Source organism: Squalius cephalus (assembly GCF_949319135.1).
Source record: "Squalius cephalus genome assembly, chromosome: 15".
Taxonomy (NCBI): Eukaryota; Metazoa; Chordata; class Actinopteri; order Cypriniformes; family Leuciscidae; genus Squalius; species Squalius cephalus.
The window spans coordinates 13,355,816-13,370,704 of NC_137136.1; the positions used below are offsets into that span (position 1 = coordinate 13,355,816).

The 14,889-nt window shown below is 35.7% G+C and overlaps 2 protein-coding genes across 2 annotated transcripts; both read left to right on the forward strand.

The window, feature by feature from the left end:
• Positions 1–3,516: 3,516 nt before the first annotated feature.
• LOC307172193 (uncharacterized protein) lies at positions 3,517–4,709 on the forward strand. The gene is made up of 4 exons (XM_079894325.1): positions 3,517–3,684; positions 3,883–4,030; positions 4,177–4,285; positions 4,475–4,709. The coding sequence occupies exons 1-4, from the start codon at positions 3,606–3,608 to the stop codon at positions 4,598–4,600; spliced, it is 462 nt and encodes a 153-aa protein (XP_079750451.1). The 5' UTR covers positions 3,517–3,605; the 3' UTR covers positions 4,601–4,709.
• A 7,722-nt stretch (positions 4,710–12,431) lies between these two features.
• LOC307172792 (uncharacterized protein) lies at positions 12,432–13,538 on the forward strand (the record flags this gene model as incomplete). Its single annotated transcript, XM_079895402.1, has 4 exons — positions 12,432–12,510; positions 12,709–12,856; positions 13,013–13,121; positions 13,303–13,538. 4 exons carry the CDS (start codon positions 12,432–12,434, stop codon positions 13,426–13,428), a joined length of 462 nt encoding a protein of 153 aa, XP_079751528.1. The 3' UTR covers positions 13,429–13,538.
• Positions 13,539–14,889: the final 1,351 nt, after the last annotated feature.

The following is a 14,889-nucleotide window of genomic DNA, read 5'->3' on the forward strand; positions in this document are numbered from 1 at the left end:
CCATCAAAGAACAGCAGCATGATCCAAACAGCAGCTGGAATGATGCAGGTTGCGATAGAGAGCAGACACTTTGTGTTGCATTGTGAGCTTTGAATATAAAACATGAGTGCGCTCGAAAACAGAGCAGGAATCACAAAATACGCAGCAGAAAACAACAAGTTCATCTTTGGATCACAAGGACATGCAAAATCCATCTCCATGAGTTTCTCAAGTCCCACCATTAAAAAGCCAATAATTGCATTTGAATAAAAAGGACTCTTCTTCAGCTGTTTTTTCAGGGTTGCTACCCATTGCTTGGTCATTATCTGTGTTGTTAGTCGGGAGGTGTACAGACTTAAACTGAAAGTGATTGCTGGCTGACTTTTGAAATTCACATCTTTCACATCTTCATGTGTCTCGGAGTAAGAATGTGGTTGCGATTGAGAGGGTTGAACCTCTGTAAGAGACTGCACTAGTCACTTTGATGGCACTTATAAAATATGAATATAAATAAAAGCACTTAATATAAATTAGTGCCATAATACTACAATTTGAATGATTACTGTGACATGGCACATTATATGTAATATGATCTTACATATAAAAGGCCTTGTTAAAAATATAAAATAAACATAGCACAAAAATAGTTATATTGGTTACTTATGATTTGCACCTCTCTTTCATTATGTTTGCCTTGTATTTATACTCCGTTATGTTCTGCCCCTTGTCCGTTCTTGTTTATGATTTATGCGATTCTCAAATGTTGTTGAGTATTTTGCATCGTTAATAAAGAGTTTTCGTGTTATCTCCTTTGTCATTGTGAGCTTTACTACTTCACGTCACATATTTAAAACAGTTATTTATTCATTAATAAACTGTAATATAGTGTTGGATGTGTTTTGCTTTAAGTTCGAGAAGTCACGTGTTCAAGTATTGCCCTAATTTTGCCCTGTCTCTCAGTTGATATAATTTAGAAACATGTTTTTTATTTTTATTTTTTGCCCTTTCTTTGAAATGGAAAAACATTCTCAGACTAGAGATTGTTTCTCAGATCTAATGATTTAATATCTGAGTATGTCACCCAAAGTGAATGTAATTCAAAAACAAAGTAAACATGTCCTTGCTGTAAATGACAGGAAGTGGTTTGTTACTCTACATGGCAGCTAAATGTAAAAGATGCAATATGACACAGTTTCATTAGAAAAAGGCAAAATACAGTTTACTTCTTCAGAAGGGATTATTTATGTTGCAACAACACCAAATTAAAGTATATATATTTAAAAAAAAACTTTTACAAGTTAATTCAAAAATACAAACTTTTACAAGTTTATTTATTCCAATATATTTAATGCATACCAAAAAGACTATGAATTTTAAAAATGAGATTTGTGAAAAAATAATAATAAAGTAATTTCTGTCCAGAGCTGTTTTATCTAAAGCTGTTAAAAATCATCTCTACTGGGATCACCAATTGTAGAGACAGTGTCAGGAGGGGGTGATGGGCTTAAATCCACCATTTCCATTTGTTCATGTTCATTTTGAAGTTCTTTGGTTCTTGTTGGTGTGTAGTACCACCTCCTAATGCCCATCCAGATCAGAGGCAGTGAAATCAGGAGCAGAATGCACAGTCCCACTAGCTGAAGAAGTACATTCATGTTTAAATGAGTACATGAAAACTTGGGACCAGGTAATAATCAACTCATAGAAAAATATATAGATTAATCACACACAACATATTTGTAACAGCATTTTGATTTCATCATCATGCTCACCTGAGAGTTATTTCGATAGTTAAAAAATGACATTTGCTTTTCTGTGGTGTTGTCACGTTCAGTTAAAGGCTGACACCATGTTGTTGAAGCAGTTATATCCGTGTGAACCGTAAGTCCTTCCCATGAAGTCCTTGCACAGGCAAAGTATTGTCCATCAAAGAACAGAAGCATGATCCAGAGAATGGCCGGAGTAAGACAAACTAAAGCGCAGTGCAAACAGCTTGAATAATTGCTGATTTGTGAGCTTTGAATATAAAACAAAAGTGCGAAGGAGAAGAGAGCGGGAACTACAAAATACGCCATTGAGAACAGCAGATTCAGCTTTGGATTACAAGGGCATGCAAAGTCTATCTCCACAAGTTGCTCAAGTCCCACCATCACAAAGCCGATAACGAAATTTGAATATAAAGGACTCTTCTTCACCATGTTTTTCAAGCGTCCTATCCATTCCAACTTGCTCATTTTAAGCGTCGATAAGGGGAAAGATTTGTACAATTGATGTGTAAATTGGTCACTGACTGATTTTTATGCTGAGGGTATGGATATGCTTTTGATATACGCCTCTTTCAGGGTGTCATATAGTGAGACAAGCCTCCATCTAAATTTTCTGTGTGACACTGACATTTATTCTGTGGTTATGTGGCACACTAGTCGCTTTAATGGCAGTTTAATGTGCAGCTCTTAAATATAAAAGTGACTCATGAGTCATGACTGAGCGCAACATACAGAGTGTTGGATTGTAAAAACCCATGAATCTTAGTGGGTTTGACTCTGGCTCTAATGGACGCATATGGACAATATACAGACAAATCGGTCTGGGCCTTCTCCTCTAAACCTTGTCAAATTAAGGCATTTTCATCCACAGAACTGCCCGCTGAATGGTTTTTGTTTTTGAACTTCTAGACACTATTGTGAAAATCCAGTTAAGCCATTTCATGAAACACTCTGACCACACCGTCTGGCACTAGCATCCAGACTAGTATCATTTGACAGTTGTTGCTGTTCCTATGTTGCAATGTTATTCATCTAGGACACATTGGGTTGGATCAAAGCTTAAAGGGATAGTTCAACCAAAAATGAAAAATTCTGTCATCATTTACTCACCTTCAATTGGGACCCCATTGACTTCCATAATATGTTTGGTTACCCATATTCTTAAAATGATCTTCTATTTGTGTTCAGCAGAAAAAAGAAATTCATACAGGTTTGGAACAACTTGAGGGAAAGTAAATGATGACAGAATTTTCATTTTGGGTGAACTATCCCTTTAAGACTACATGTTTCTGAAATGTCTATCGAAATGAACGGGAAATTTTCTTCTGCAAACCAGGGCACTGAATCAGATAATTGAAAATGTCCACATAATAACAAAAAATACTTTACTATAGTTTAATTTTGGCAGCTGTTAATAGATATGACTTTCTTTTCCAAAAGTAAATTCAATAAAAACTAAAATTCAATCAAAGAAAAATTAAGATATGATTAAGTTGAATACCATTTACTAAATACGAATTTATTTCCCTCCAACACTTACTGTTTTCTTGCTCTTTTTCAATTTAGCAGCTGTGTATGGTTTTTTTTCTCTTCCAGTTGTGCAATTCTGGCTTTTCCCACTTTCCATTTGCCAGAAGAACAACAAAACCTCTGGAGGAAATTCAGAACTTGAGCAGCACAGCTCTAACCAATAACCTTTCAAGCTAAAATTGTGCAATCCTGGTCTTTCCCAAATCACAAGCCATGTTTGTTCAGATGACATCAGCAGTGAAGCAATATTTTGGTAAAGGGAGGGTCACAGGGTCAAAAAAGTATACAAATTGCTCCGGTTTTCTACCAAGCTTCAGTTTGCTGTGAACCATGATGTCCTTCAAGACTACACTGGGTCTGCTTTTCTTGGCCATGTTGGCCATGGCGGCTGAATCCTCATGGGGCAATGGTATACTTACAAATTTTGTTCATTTTTACTTTGCTCAGCATTACATTTACTACACTTCACCTTCTCTATAGTTTAATTTTATTTAATTTTAATAACCAACAAGAAGGTGGACTTAGTTTTTCTACCTTAGCCTACTTTTAAAGTTAACAATAGTGCCTTCATATGAATAATATATTTTCTGTCACATTGAATTTTCAGGGGGCGGAAACTCTTACAGTTACGACCTTTCCAAAATGTCTGATCTAACGAAACTATACAACTCCAAAGTTTACAAGGCAGAGAGGATGACCAGACCTTTGGAGGGGATGTCTTTCCAAGTAGGCAAAATCAGCCACTCTGGAGTCAGGTAATCAAGATACAATGAACAGTTTTGTCATTTTATTTTGTATTAGCACATGCATTGTGTTGAATACATGGTGAATACATCACACTTGTATACTGAGAGGAAAGAATGTGTTAAATATTAGGCATGTCTTCTGGTTCTGCTTTTAGAGTGACTCTAGCAGACGGCACTAAATGGCTAGTCCATAAAGGAGATGGCTATGGCATCTCAACTCAGACTGTTGTTGTGGCTGCCCGTCATATGAGCAATAACTGGAAGGCAAGTCATTCTGTAACTCTGATAACTTACTTGCATATAAAATACTGTATTTTATCCTTGTATAGTCTGCTTTTTTTTTTTTTTTTTTTAGAAATTAGACTTATTTAATAGCCTACCTTAGCAATTTCATTTAACTTTAGAAGATCATTTTGGTCTGCGCTAATCTTTTGCCTTTTTTTTAATGGACAGATTGTTGAGACAAAAGATTTTCGTGGGACCAAGACAGTGTCTGCTTTTGTGAAGGCTGGAGGAACGGACTACAAACTTTTGTTTGATAACTGCCACGATGCAGCCGACCGGATGATGGATGGTTAAATTCAAAACTGTAAATAGATTAGAAAGAGAGCATCCTACTTTTTATGATTAATTTGAAAATGCATTCTTGACATTCTTGCGTTTCTGAAATAAATCACTTTTAAATGTATTATTTTGTTTCAATGTGATTATTAGTAATCTTTTGGAATGTAAACGTTTAAAGACAATATCAAAACAATTCAAATCTCAAACACAGGTTGAAATCGAGGCTATAGGCTAATGCTAGACTAATCATGAATATTTCATCTGAACTGCAGATGGCGACAGAGGTTTTTCAGTTCTTCAGCTTTTCCAGAAGTTAAATACAGATATCATTGGTGATGTCAATCGCTGTGCTGATTGCCTATTGCTTTTAAATATGATACGATTGTGCTTGAGTTTCTGTTACATTTAGCCACACCAAATCAAAGAAATTCAACAAAGTCACACAACAGAGGAAAGCACCGCAAGTTGTCCATTAAAACTTAAATAAAATGTCCACACAATTTTCACCACTTTGTTTCCTGATAACTTTGAAATATGTTAATTAAAATGTTGACACCAAAATTTTAATCTATTGATTTTTAGAGTTTTGGTAAATTAGAGCATTATGGGAGATTTACCATAATGGTTGCAAAAAAAATAACTTGGATTAATATCACATAATATTTCTCAAAAAATACCCCATGTGTTCCTTTAAAGAAATTTGTATCAGTAACTCATACTGAACAATTAGGCCTAAATGTTTGTTGTTGTTGTTTTTTGTTTTTGTTTTTTTAAATTCAAATTACATTTATAGCACAGGTTTTGAGCCACGTGTGAATTAAACAAATTGTCACTTGAACGACATTTCACATTATAACAGAGGTTATGAGTTGAAGTAAAAGGGTTCTTTCCCTTTACAACCAAACAAACAAAACACAAAGTGGTTGATTATTAATCGCATATCAGTGTGCGGTGCACATGCAAGCACAGAAATAAGTTCACTGTTTTGAATAAAAACTATGTTTTACTCAAACTATTTACTGTGTTCTTGGTCACCTGAACTTAAAATACTGTGTTTTGTTTACATTCCCCTCTTTAGTTCTGGCAAGCAATTTTGTATTTTCTTATTTTCCATTTGTCAGCAGATCAACACGAATGTGGAGATTCGGACATTGAGCAATAAAGTTGTAAATTAATAAAATTCTCAAACTGCCAGATAATTGAAGTTTGCTCAATTTTCTACCGATTTTCAAACGGTTTGGTTTGTTATAAACGTCAGAGATGTAGTTATGACACTGCATACATATGAATATTTATAACCATGAACTTCCATATGAAAATATCCCTGAAAAGAACCAGATAGGTGTAATGAATATACACACACAAGGTATTTATGTTAAATCAATATATAGGCTACTAAAACTCAGTGTACAGAATGGCAACATGACATTGTATATGCGTGCGTGCGTGCGTACGTACGTACACACACACACACACACACACACACACACTTTTGTAATATGAATATTACTATTATAATAAAATTATTTGAATTATTACATATTTTTTCTTTCTGCCGGATAACAAGCATCTCTGAACTGACCACATTTCAGCCCTCTAGGTCACTTGATATGACTTAACACAACTGAGCCCTAGCACCAGGTCATGTGAAGCTGTGTGCAAAAGCAGATCAATATGAAATTGAGTACTTTAGACCATTATTTAACAAGGTATGGTCATGCGTATTGTAATTAATGCGTATTGTGAAATGCCCTATGGAAACTCCCCATAGGACTTTTGGTTACCCAAAATGCATACTGACAATAAAGGCTTGCTGTGCGGCAACCTCTTGGTGTAGAAGCAAAATGAAATGAAATCAAATGAAAGGTAACACTCTGATGTTACTTGTAGACTATTTGGATTGTATGTCAGGGGTTCTGATATTAAAATTCTTCAGCTTTTCCAGAAGTTAGGAATTTAGCCACACCAAATCAAAGAAATTCAACAAAGTCACACAACAGAGGAAAGCACCGCAAGTTGTCCATTAAAACTTAAATAAAATGTCCACACAATTTTTGTTTTCTGATAACTTTGAAATATGTTAATTAAAATATTGACACCAAAATGTATATATATATATATATATAATCGATATTTTCTGTTTGGGAATATATTGCACAAAAGCAGTCGATATAGCCTAAATGAGGGACCGGTTTGATCATATGAAATTACAATTAGAATACAATACAACATCTGCTTGATGCAGGATTGGAATTATGTAATTGTACAGTTGCAAATGATTAACGTGATTCTCCAGCAACAACGTTGCTAATGCTACTTAAGGCTAAATTATGAATACGGTTTGATTATATGATTAGAAAAATCACACTGTCACAAGTAAGGAATACCATTCACATAGCTAAACACTGGTATTGCATAGCGACGCCCCATAGCCTATAACACCATATGTTGTGATACAGTGGTTTACTGGCAAACATTCTTACATTGGCAGGCTTCCCACATACATTTGTTTTATCAATTGTAAAAAAATAAATAAAATAAAAAAACGGGAAAAAAACTCTATCCTCTATTCTTACTAAAGCATTCATTTGTTGATTTAATTTAAGATTATTGTCTAGATAATTACAGACCTCAAATCTTAAATCTACCTCTCCTGTCAAAAATACTAGAAAGGGCAGTATTTTTACAACCAAGTTCCTTTTTAGAAAGAAATGGTCTCTGCAAGGATTTCCATTCAGGATTTAGACCGTATCACAGTACTGAGACAGGTCTCATTAGAGTTAAAAATGATTTGCTCTTATCATCCGACCGTGGTTGTACCTCTCCATTAGTGTTACTGGATCTTAGTGCTGCATTTGATCCTATCTTTTGAATAGACTCGAAAATTATGTTGGCATTAGTGGAAATGAATAAGCATGGTTCAAATCTTATCTGATCGTTACCAAATTGTTAGCAGTAAATGAAGAGGTATCATATCGATCACAAGATCAGTATGGGGTACCTCAAGGCTCAGTACTAGGACCGTTGTTTTTCACCCTGTACATACTACCCTTGGGAGATATCATTAGGGAGCAATGAAGCATGGTGTTAATTTTCACTGTTATGCTGAATATATTGAGCTCTATATTTCTTCTTGCCCTGACGAAACATAACAATTCACAAAATTAACAGAAAGCATAGTTAATATAAATTTGATCACCAGTAATTTCCTACTACTTAATTTTTTTTTTTTAAAAACTGAGATTTTAATTAGGCCTATTGGACCAAAAACCTCCACACACAATAATCTAGAATACCGACACTTGAGGCAGCAATGTTATGTTTTCATTTAAGTCAAATCTTCATGTAAAGCTTTTACTATAGCCTGGGAAAACCCAGACAACTTCCGGCAAATTTAGATTTGCTCTGCAGTTACTACTGAGAATGGTCTGGTTTTAACCAGGCTATTTACTACACCGACTCCAGTACCACTTTTCCCATATGCAGAATATGCGGTCTGTGCACCATCAACACCCATATAAGCCCTATAAACACTCCGACACCCCCAAAAAGCAGTTTCGGGTTGGGGGGGGGGGGGGGGGGGGGGGGGACTATGGATTTAGTTTTATAAATGCCTTTTGTGTCTCAAGGTAAATAAACCAAATATTACAAAATGGTTAAACGATTAAAGAAGGTATTTTTTAAGTTTTGAAGTGTATTCTTGTTTAACACCATGTAGGCTAATCCTCCGAAACGAGTTTGCAGCAACAAACTGTATTAATAAATGCGACTGAAAATTTAATTGATAAGACAATTGAATGCAATAGAGTCAAAACATTAATGCCACCATTTTAATATGCATAAGTTAAATATAGGAAGAATACGTACAAATTTGTACGTCGGTAAAGTTGTTAATAAATAAAGTACGTTTTTGTGCTGTCAATACGTAAATGTTATACGTTTTAGTGCTGTAAATACGTCAGTATTATAGCCTACGTTTCTGTGTGTATAAAACATAAATAAATGTACGTATGGTAGAACTACACTTTACGTAAAAATACACACGTATTCCCATGAGTCATTAGTCTGTGTATTTAGCCCTCATGTTTGCCATGTGTCTTTGTTAAGTATTGTTTCCTGTAACCACTGCTGTTAGTCCTGTTCATGTCTTGTTTTGAGTTTTCATGCCACGCCATGTTTGTGTTTCATGTTTGGTTTGGTTTGGTTTATAATAAGCTGTAGCCTGCCTAGGTATACTTGGTTTCTCATTTACACTTGCCTCCGGTGGATCACCTATTACAGAACCATGATGTCCTTCAAGACTACACTGTTTTTTTATTTTTTATTAATGCTTAAAGCAATACACAAGTATTAACAGATAACAACAGAATACAAAAAAACAAAACAAAAACAAAACAATGGGGGAAATAATATAAATTAAACATTAACAAATTATGAGAATTACATGACAGTGAAAAAAGGAAAAGAGTTACAAACAGATAATGTTTTTAAGGCTTTTTTGTTCTTTCACAAATATAAGAAAGAGAGGTTTAGCATTAAGATATTTAGATTTATGAATATGGAATTTTGCTAGTAACAAGATCAGATTAATCACATAATAATTACCTTTTTTAGATTGGTCAAATTCAGCAAAGCCTAGGACCACATCCTTCCAATACAACACACATTCATTATAGATTTCAGACCTAATAAACCCTAAAACATCTTGCCAAAACATTTTCGTAAATGGACAATACCAGAAAAGATGAACTACAGTTTCATCAGAGATGTCACAGAAAGAGCAACTGAGGAAATATCCTTTTTGAACTTTTTCATGTATTGATTTGCAGGGTGGCATTTATGAATTATTTTAAAAGAAATCTCTTTTACTTTATTGGTTAAAAAAAGAGATGTGGAAGCATCCACACTTTTTTCCAACAGATATTACCAACTACATTATTCCAGTAAGCGGTCACAGGCGGTAAAGTAACAATGTCTTGCTGAAATAGTGAACGGATTGATCTATTATTGTTTTTATAAGGAAAAGCAAAGCACAATTTGCCAACAGAAGTATTAACCAAACTCAAAGAGACTGGAAATAGAGATTGAGTTCCTCTCAATAAAGCAAGAGCACCTGATGGGATTGAACCCATAACTATTGAAAATTCTTTGGGAGAAACAGGAAATTGAAAATGATCTAGAAATTCTTTATATGAAAACAACAATCCTTGAGAATTAATTAATTGACTGACTAACAAGACATTTTTATCAAACCAATTCTGAAAAAATACAGATTTATTCTTGTACAAAATATTACAGTTATTCCAAATAAAATATTTGTGAGGTGAAAAGTTGTGCTTAAATATCAAAGACCAAGCTAAAAGAGCCTGCCTATGAAAAGCAGATAATATTGCTGGTAATTTTTCAATTTTGTAGTTACATAGCAGAAGAAAATCCAGACCACCAAACTGAGAAAAAATATAATTAGGAATAAAGTTCCACAAAGACCCTGGGTTCTTTCTAAACTGTTTCAAATAATTAATTTTAAAGGTATAGTTTAAAGTACTAAAATCCAAAATATTAAGACCACCATTTTCACTAATATTCATTACAACGGATTTTATAATATAATGAATTGAGTTTTTCCACAAAAACTTAAAGGGGGGGTGAAATGCTATTTCATGCATACTGAGTTTTTTACACTGTTAAAGAGTTGGATTCCCATGCTAAACATGGACAAAGTTTAAAAAATTAAGTTGTACGTTTGAAGGAGTATTTTTGGAACAAAAATACTCCTTCCGGTTTGTCACAAGTTTCGGAAAGTTTTTTTCGAGTATGGGCATGTGTGACGTCAGATGTGGCGGAATTTCCTTATATGGGTCCTAAGGGCGTCGCGGGCGCGCGCGCACTCGTAGACCAGAGAGAGAAGAGAGCGAAAGCAGTACCTCATCAAAGCGCTCTGCTCGGCTTTTGGGAAGTCAATGTCACCAAAGAAGTGGGTTTTTGGTTGCCAGGGCAAGACAACCCTGCACAGATTCCCAAAGAACCCAGCGTTAAGGGACCAGTGGATGGAGTTTGTTTTTTCTGAGCATCAATGGAGTTGTGCAAGACTGTTTGTTCCCTGCATTTCGACGATGATTGTTTTATAAACAAAGCCCAGATCGACGGATTTGCAGATCGTCTAATGCTTAAGGATTGAGCAGTCACAATGATAAAGGTTCGCGGTCGTGGTTGGAACCGGGCGGTGAGTAAAACTGCTTTAAATGTCTCTGTGTGTTGTTAGCTCGGCGCGTTAGCACACAGCTTTAGCTTCGCCCACACGGCCCGCCTCCAGCCGCTCGTTTTTTTCCGGAAAGACTCGGTACAGCCTATCTTTCTTTTATAAATATAATAAAACTAAAGACTTTTTGGAGATATGAAGGATGCAATACTACTCTATAGGTACTCAAGATTAACATGAGATTGAGTGAAAATGAGCATTTCACCCCCCCTTTAAAGAGTATCAATATTTTTACTGAGCTTTGACTCCAAATGAACAGATTGAGCAGCATAAATAAGCTTTGAGAGGCCTTCAGCCTTCGTAAGAAGTACCCTGCCTCTCAAAGAGAGATTTCTTTGTAGCCACTGGTTAAATCTCTTCTGAATTTTATCCGTAAGGGGTTGAAAATTAAAAATGCATCTTTCTTTTTGGTCCTTCACTATATAAACTCCTAAATAACAAACCTTTTCTTTCACAGGATACCATGAATAAAGGAGTCATTGCAGTTTTTTATGGCCCAAAGCTCACATTTTTGAACATTTAAACGCAGGCCAGAGGCTTTGGAGAAAGACTCAATAACACTTATTGCCAAAGGGATCTGCATAGCATCCCTAAGAAAGAGGGTCGTGTCATCAGCAAGCTGACTGATAATCACCTCTCGTTCAGCTATAGCTACTCCTTTCAGATTGCTGGTTTTTATGTGAGCACAGAGAAGCTGAGCTGAGATGAAGATCACTGGATAAAGGGCTGAATTTGGATCTGTTTCTTCCAAAGAACGTATGGATTCTAAAGATTTGGATTACATCAAGCTAATAAAATGTATGTCTTTTGTGAATTTATGTTGTGTTTTATAGTGTATTATGGGTCTATAGGAGAAAACGCCTTTTGTGTCTCACGGTAAATAAACCAAATATTACAAAATGGTTAAACGATTAAAGAAGGTATTTTTAAGGTTTTAAAGTGTATTCTTGTTTAACACCATGTAGGCTAATCCTCCGAAACGAGTTTGCAGCAGAAGGCACGAACAGAGCGAAATGTTATTATTTATGAGTAACGTTATTAAATGAGTAACTTAACGTTAAACTGTATTAATAAATGCGACTGAAAATTTAATTGATAAGACAGTTGAATGCAATAGAGTCAAAACATTAATGCCACGATTTTAATATGCTAAATATAGGAATCCGTACAAATTTGTACGTCGGTAAAGTTGTTAATACGTAAATAAATTACGTTTTTGTGCTGTCAATACGTAAATGTTATACGTTTTAGTGCTGTAAATACGTCAGAATTATACGTTTATTTGTGTATAAAACGTAAATAAATGTACATATGGTAGAACTACACTTTACGTACAAGTACACACGTATTCCCATGAGTCATTAGTCTGTGTATTTAGCCCTCATGTTTGCCATGTGTCTTTGTCAAATATTGTTTCCTATTACCACTGTAACCGATAATTGTTAGTCCTGTTCATGTCTTGTTTTGAGTTTTCATGCCACGCCATGTTTGTGTTTCATGTTTGGTTTGGTTTGGTTTATAATAAGCTGTAGGCATACTTGGGTTCTCATTTACACTTGCCTCCGGTGGATCACCTATTACAGAACCATGATGTCCTTCAAGATTACACTGGGTCTTCTTTTCTTGGCCATGTTGGCCATGGTGGCTGAATCCTCATGGGGCAATGGTATATTTACAAATTTTGTTCATTTTTACTTTGCTCGGCATTACATTTACTACACTTCACCTTCGCTATATAATTTTATTTCATTGTAATAACCAACAAGAAGGTGGACTAAGGTTTTTCTGCCTTCTACCTTACTTTTAAAGTTAACAATAGTGCCTTCATATGAATAATATATTTTCTGTCACATTGAATTTTCAGGGGGCGGAAACTCTTACAGTTACGACCTTTCCAAAAAGTCTGATCTAACGAAACTATACAACTCCAAAGTTTACAAGGCAGAGAGGATGACCAGACCTTTGGAGGGGATGTCTTTCCAACTAGGCATACTCAGCCACTCTGGAGTCAGGTAATCAAGATACAATGAACAGTTTTGTCATTTTATTTTGTATTAGCACATGCATTGTGTTGAATACATGGTGAATACATCACACTTGTATACTGAGAGGAAAGAATGTGTTTCATAGTAGGCACTAGGCATGTCCTTTGCTGGTTCTGCTTTTAGAGTGACTCTAGCAGACGGCACTAAATGGCTGGTCCATAAAGGAGATGGCTATGGCATCTCAACTCAGACTGTTGTTGTGGCTGCCCGTCATATGAGCAATAACTGGAAGGCAAGTCATTCTGTAACTCTGATATGTGTGCAACTTACTTGTATATAAAAGACTGTATTTTATCCTTGTATAGTCTGTATTTTTTTAGAAATAAGACTTATTTAATAGCCTACCATTTTCTTTTAACTTTAGAAGATCATTTTGGTCTGCGCTAATCTTTTATCTTTTTTCTAATGGACAGATTGTTGAGACGAAAGATTTTCGTGGGACCAAGACAGTGTCTGCTTTTGTGAAGGCTGGGGGAACGGACTACAAACTTTTGTTTGATAACTGCCACGATGCAGCCGACCGGATGATGGATGGTTAAATTCAAAACTACAATGTAAATACAGTAGATTACCAAGAGAGCATCTCTTTCATAGCCTACTTTTTATGATTAATTTGAAAATGCATTCTTGACATTCTTGTGTTTCTGAAATAAATCACTTTTAAATGTATTATTTTGTTTCAATGTGATTATTAGTAATCTTTTGGAATGTAAACGTTTAAAGACAATTTCAAAACAATTCAAATCTCAAACAGGTTGGCTAATGCTAGACTAATCATGAATATTTCATCTGAGCTGCAGATGGCGACAGAGGTTTTTCAGTTCTTCAGCTTTTCCAGAAGTTAAAGGGGACATAATGCTAAATCCACTTTTTTAGCCCTTAAATGCATTTTTGTTGTATATTTGGAGTGTTTATAAGTACAAAAAAGTTGAAATTATTCTCTTCAGGTGCTTCGTTGATATCTTTATATTCTGTTTTGGCCTTATTTTTCAACCTGTTCAGATTTTTCTGTTATCTATGACGTTTTGTGAACTATTACGTCACAGTATTTGCAGCGGAACTGCCAAATAAGGACATTGACTTCCAGCCCAACACTTCGAGCAATCCGCCATTTTTATTTCTCGCTGCAATTTTGTAGTCCAAGCTAAAAGATGCAGAAGTTACGAGAGGGTAAGTTAAAATGTTCGGTTGTTGGATGTAGTAACCCACACGCTTCATTACACCGTCTAATGTAGATGAACTGCCGCGCTTGTGACAGGGCCATAGACTGTGGACAGGGCGCATGTTTAACTGAAAGAACGAGCAGAGAGAGAGAGTCCCGGTCGCGCGCACACACTCTCTCTCTCTTCGGAGCCAGGCGAAAGTGTAAACAAGACACCGTCTCCAAACTAGACGCTGTCTTGCTCTCTCTCCCTCGCACATATTAATCAAAATAAATCGACACGGTGGTAAAAGGTCGGAAGACCAAAGTTTCATGTGTAAATACAGTAACACACCATTGCGATACATCCAAATGAAGACGTTCTTCTGCAGGTTCGTCGTCTTCATTTTCATCTCGCTCCGGCTCCGACTCTGGCTCGAACATGTAAGGTTGGCTGGACAAGTCTTCCGTTGTTGACATTTTGTTAATAACGTGTGAATAAAAAGTTTCTGTGCCGCTATAATCGTATCTCTGCTATCAAACTACAAAAATGGCCGAACGGGGTGGAGTTGAACCGAGTGTCACCTCTGCAAACTGGAGAGGGGGCGGGGTATGAAGTGTCTCAATTGTATTTAAAGAGACCGCACCAAAACGAGTTGCTCTCAGACGCGCATCAGAAAAGGGGTAAAAAAGGGGCCTGTGGAGCTATAATAATGAGGAATTCAGACCCAAGCATTGCAGTTCCGCTTTATATAGACTACAAATGTATGATTTATATGTTAAAAGGAACGATTTAAAAGCATGATATGTCTCCTTTAAATACAGATATCATTGGTGATGTCAATCGCTGTGCTGATTG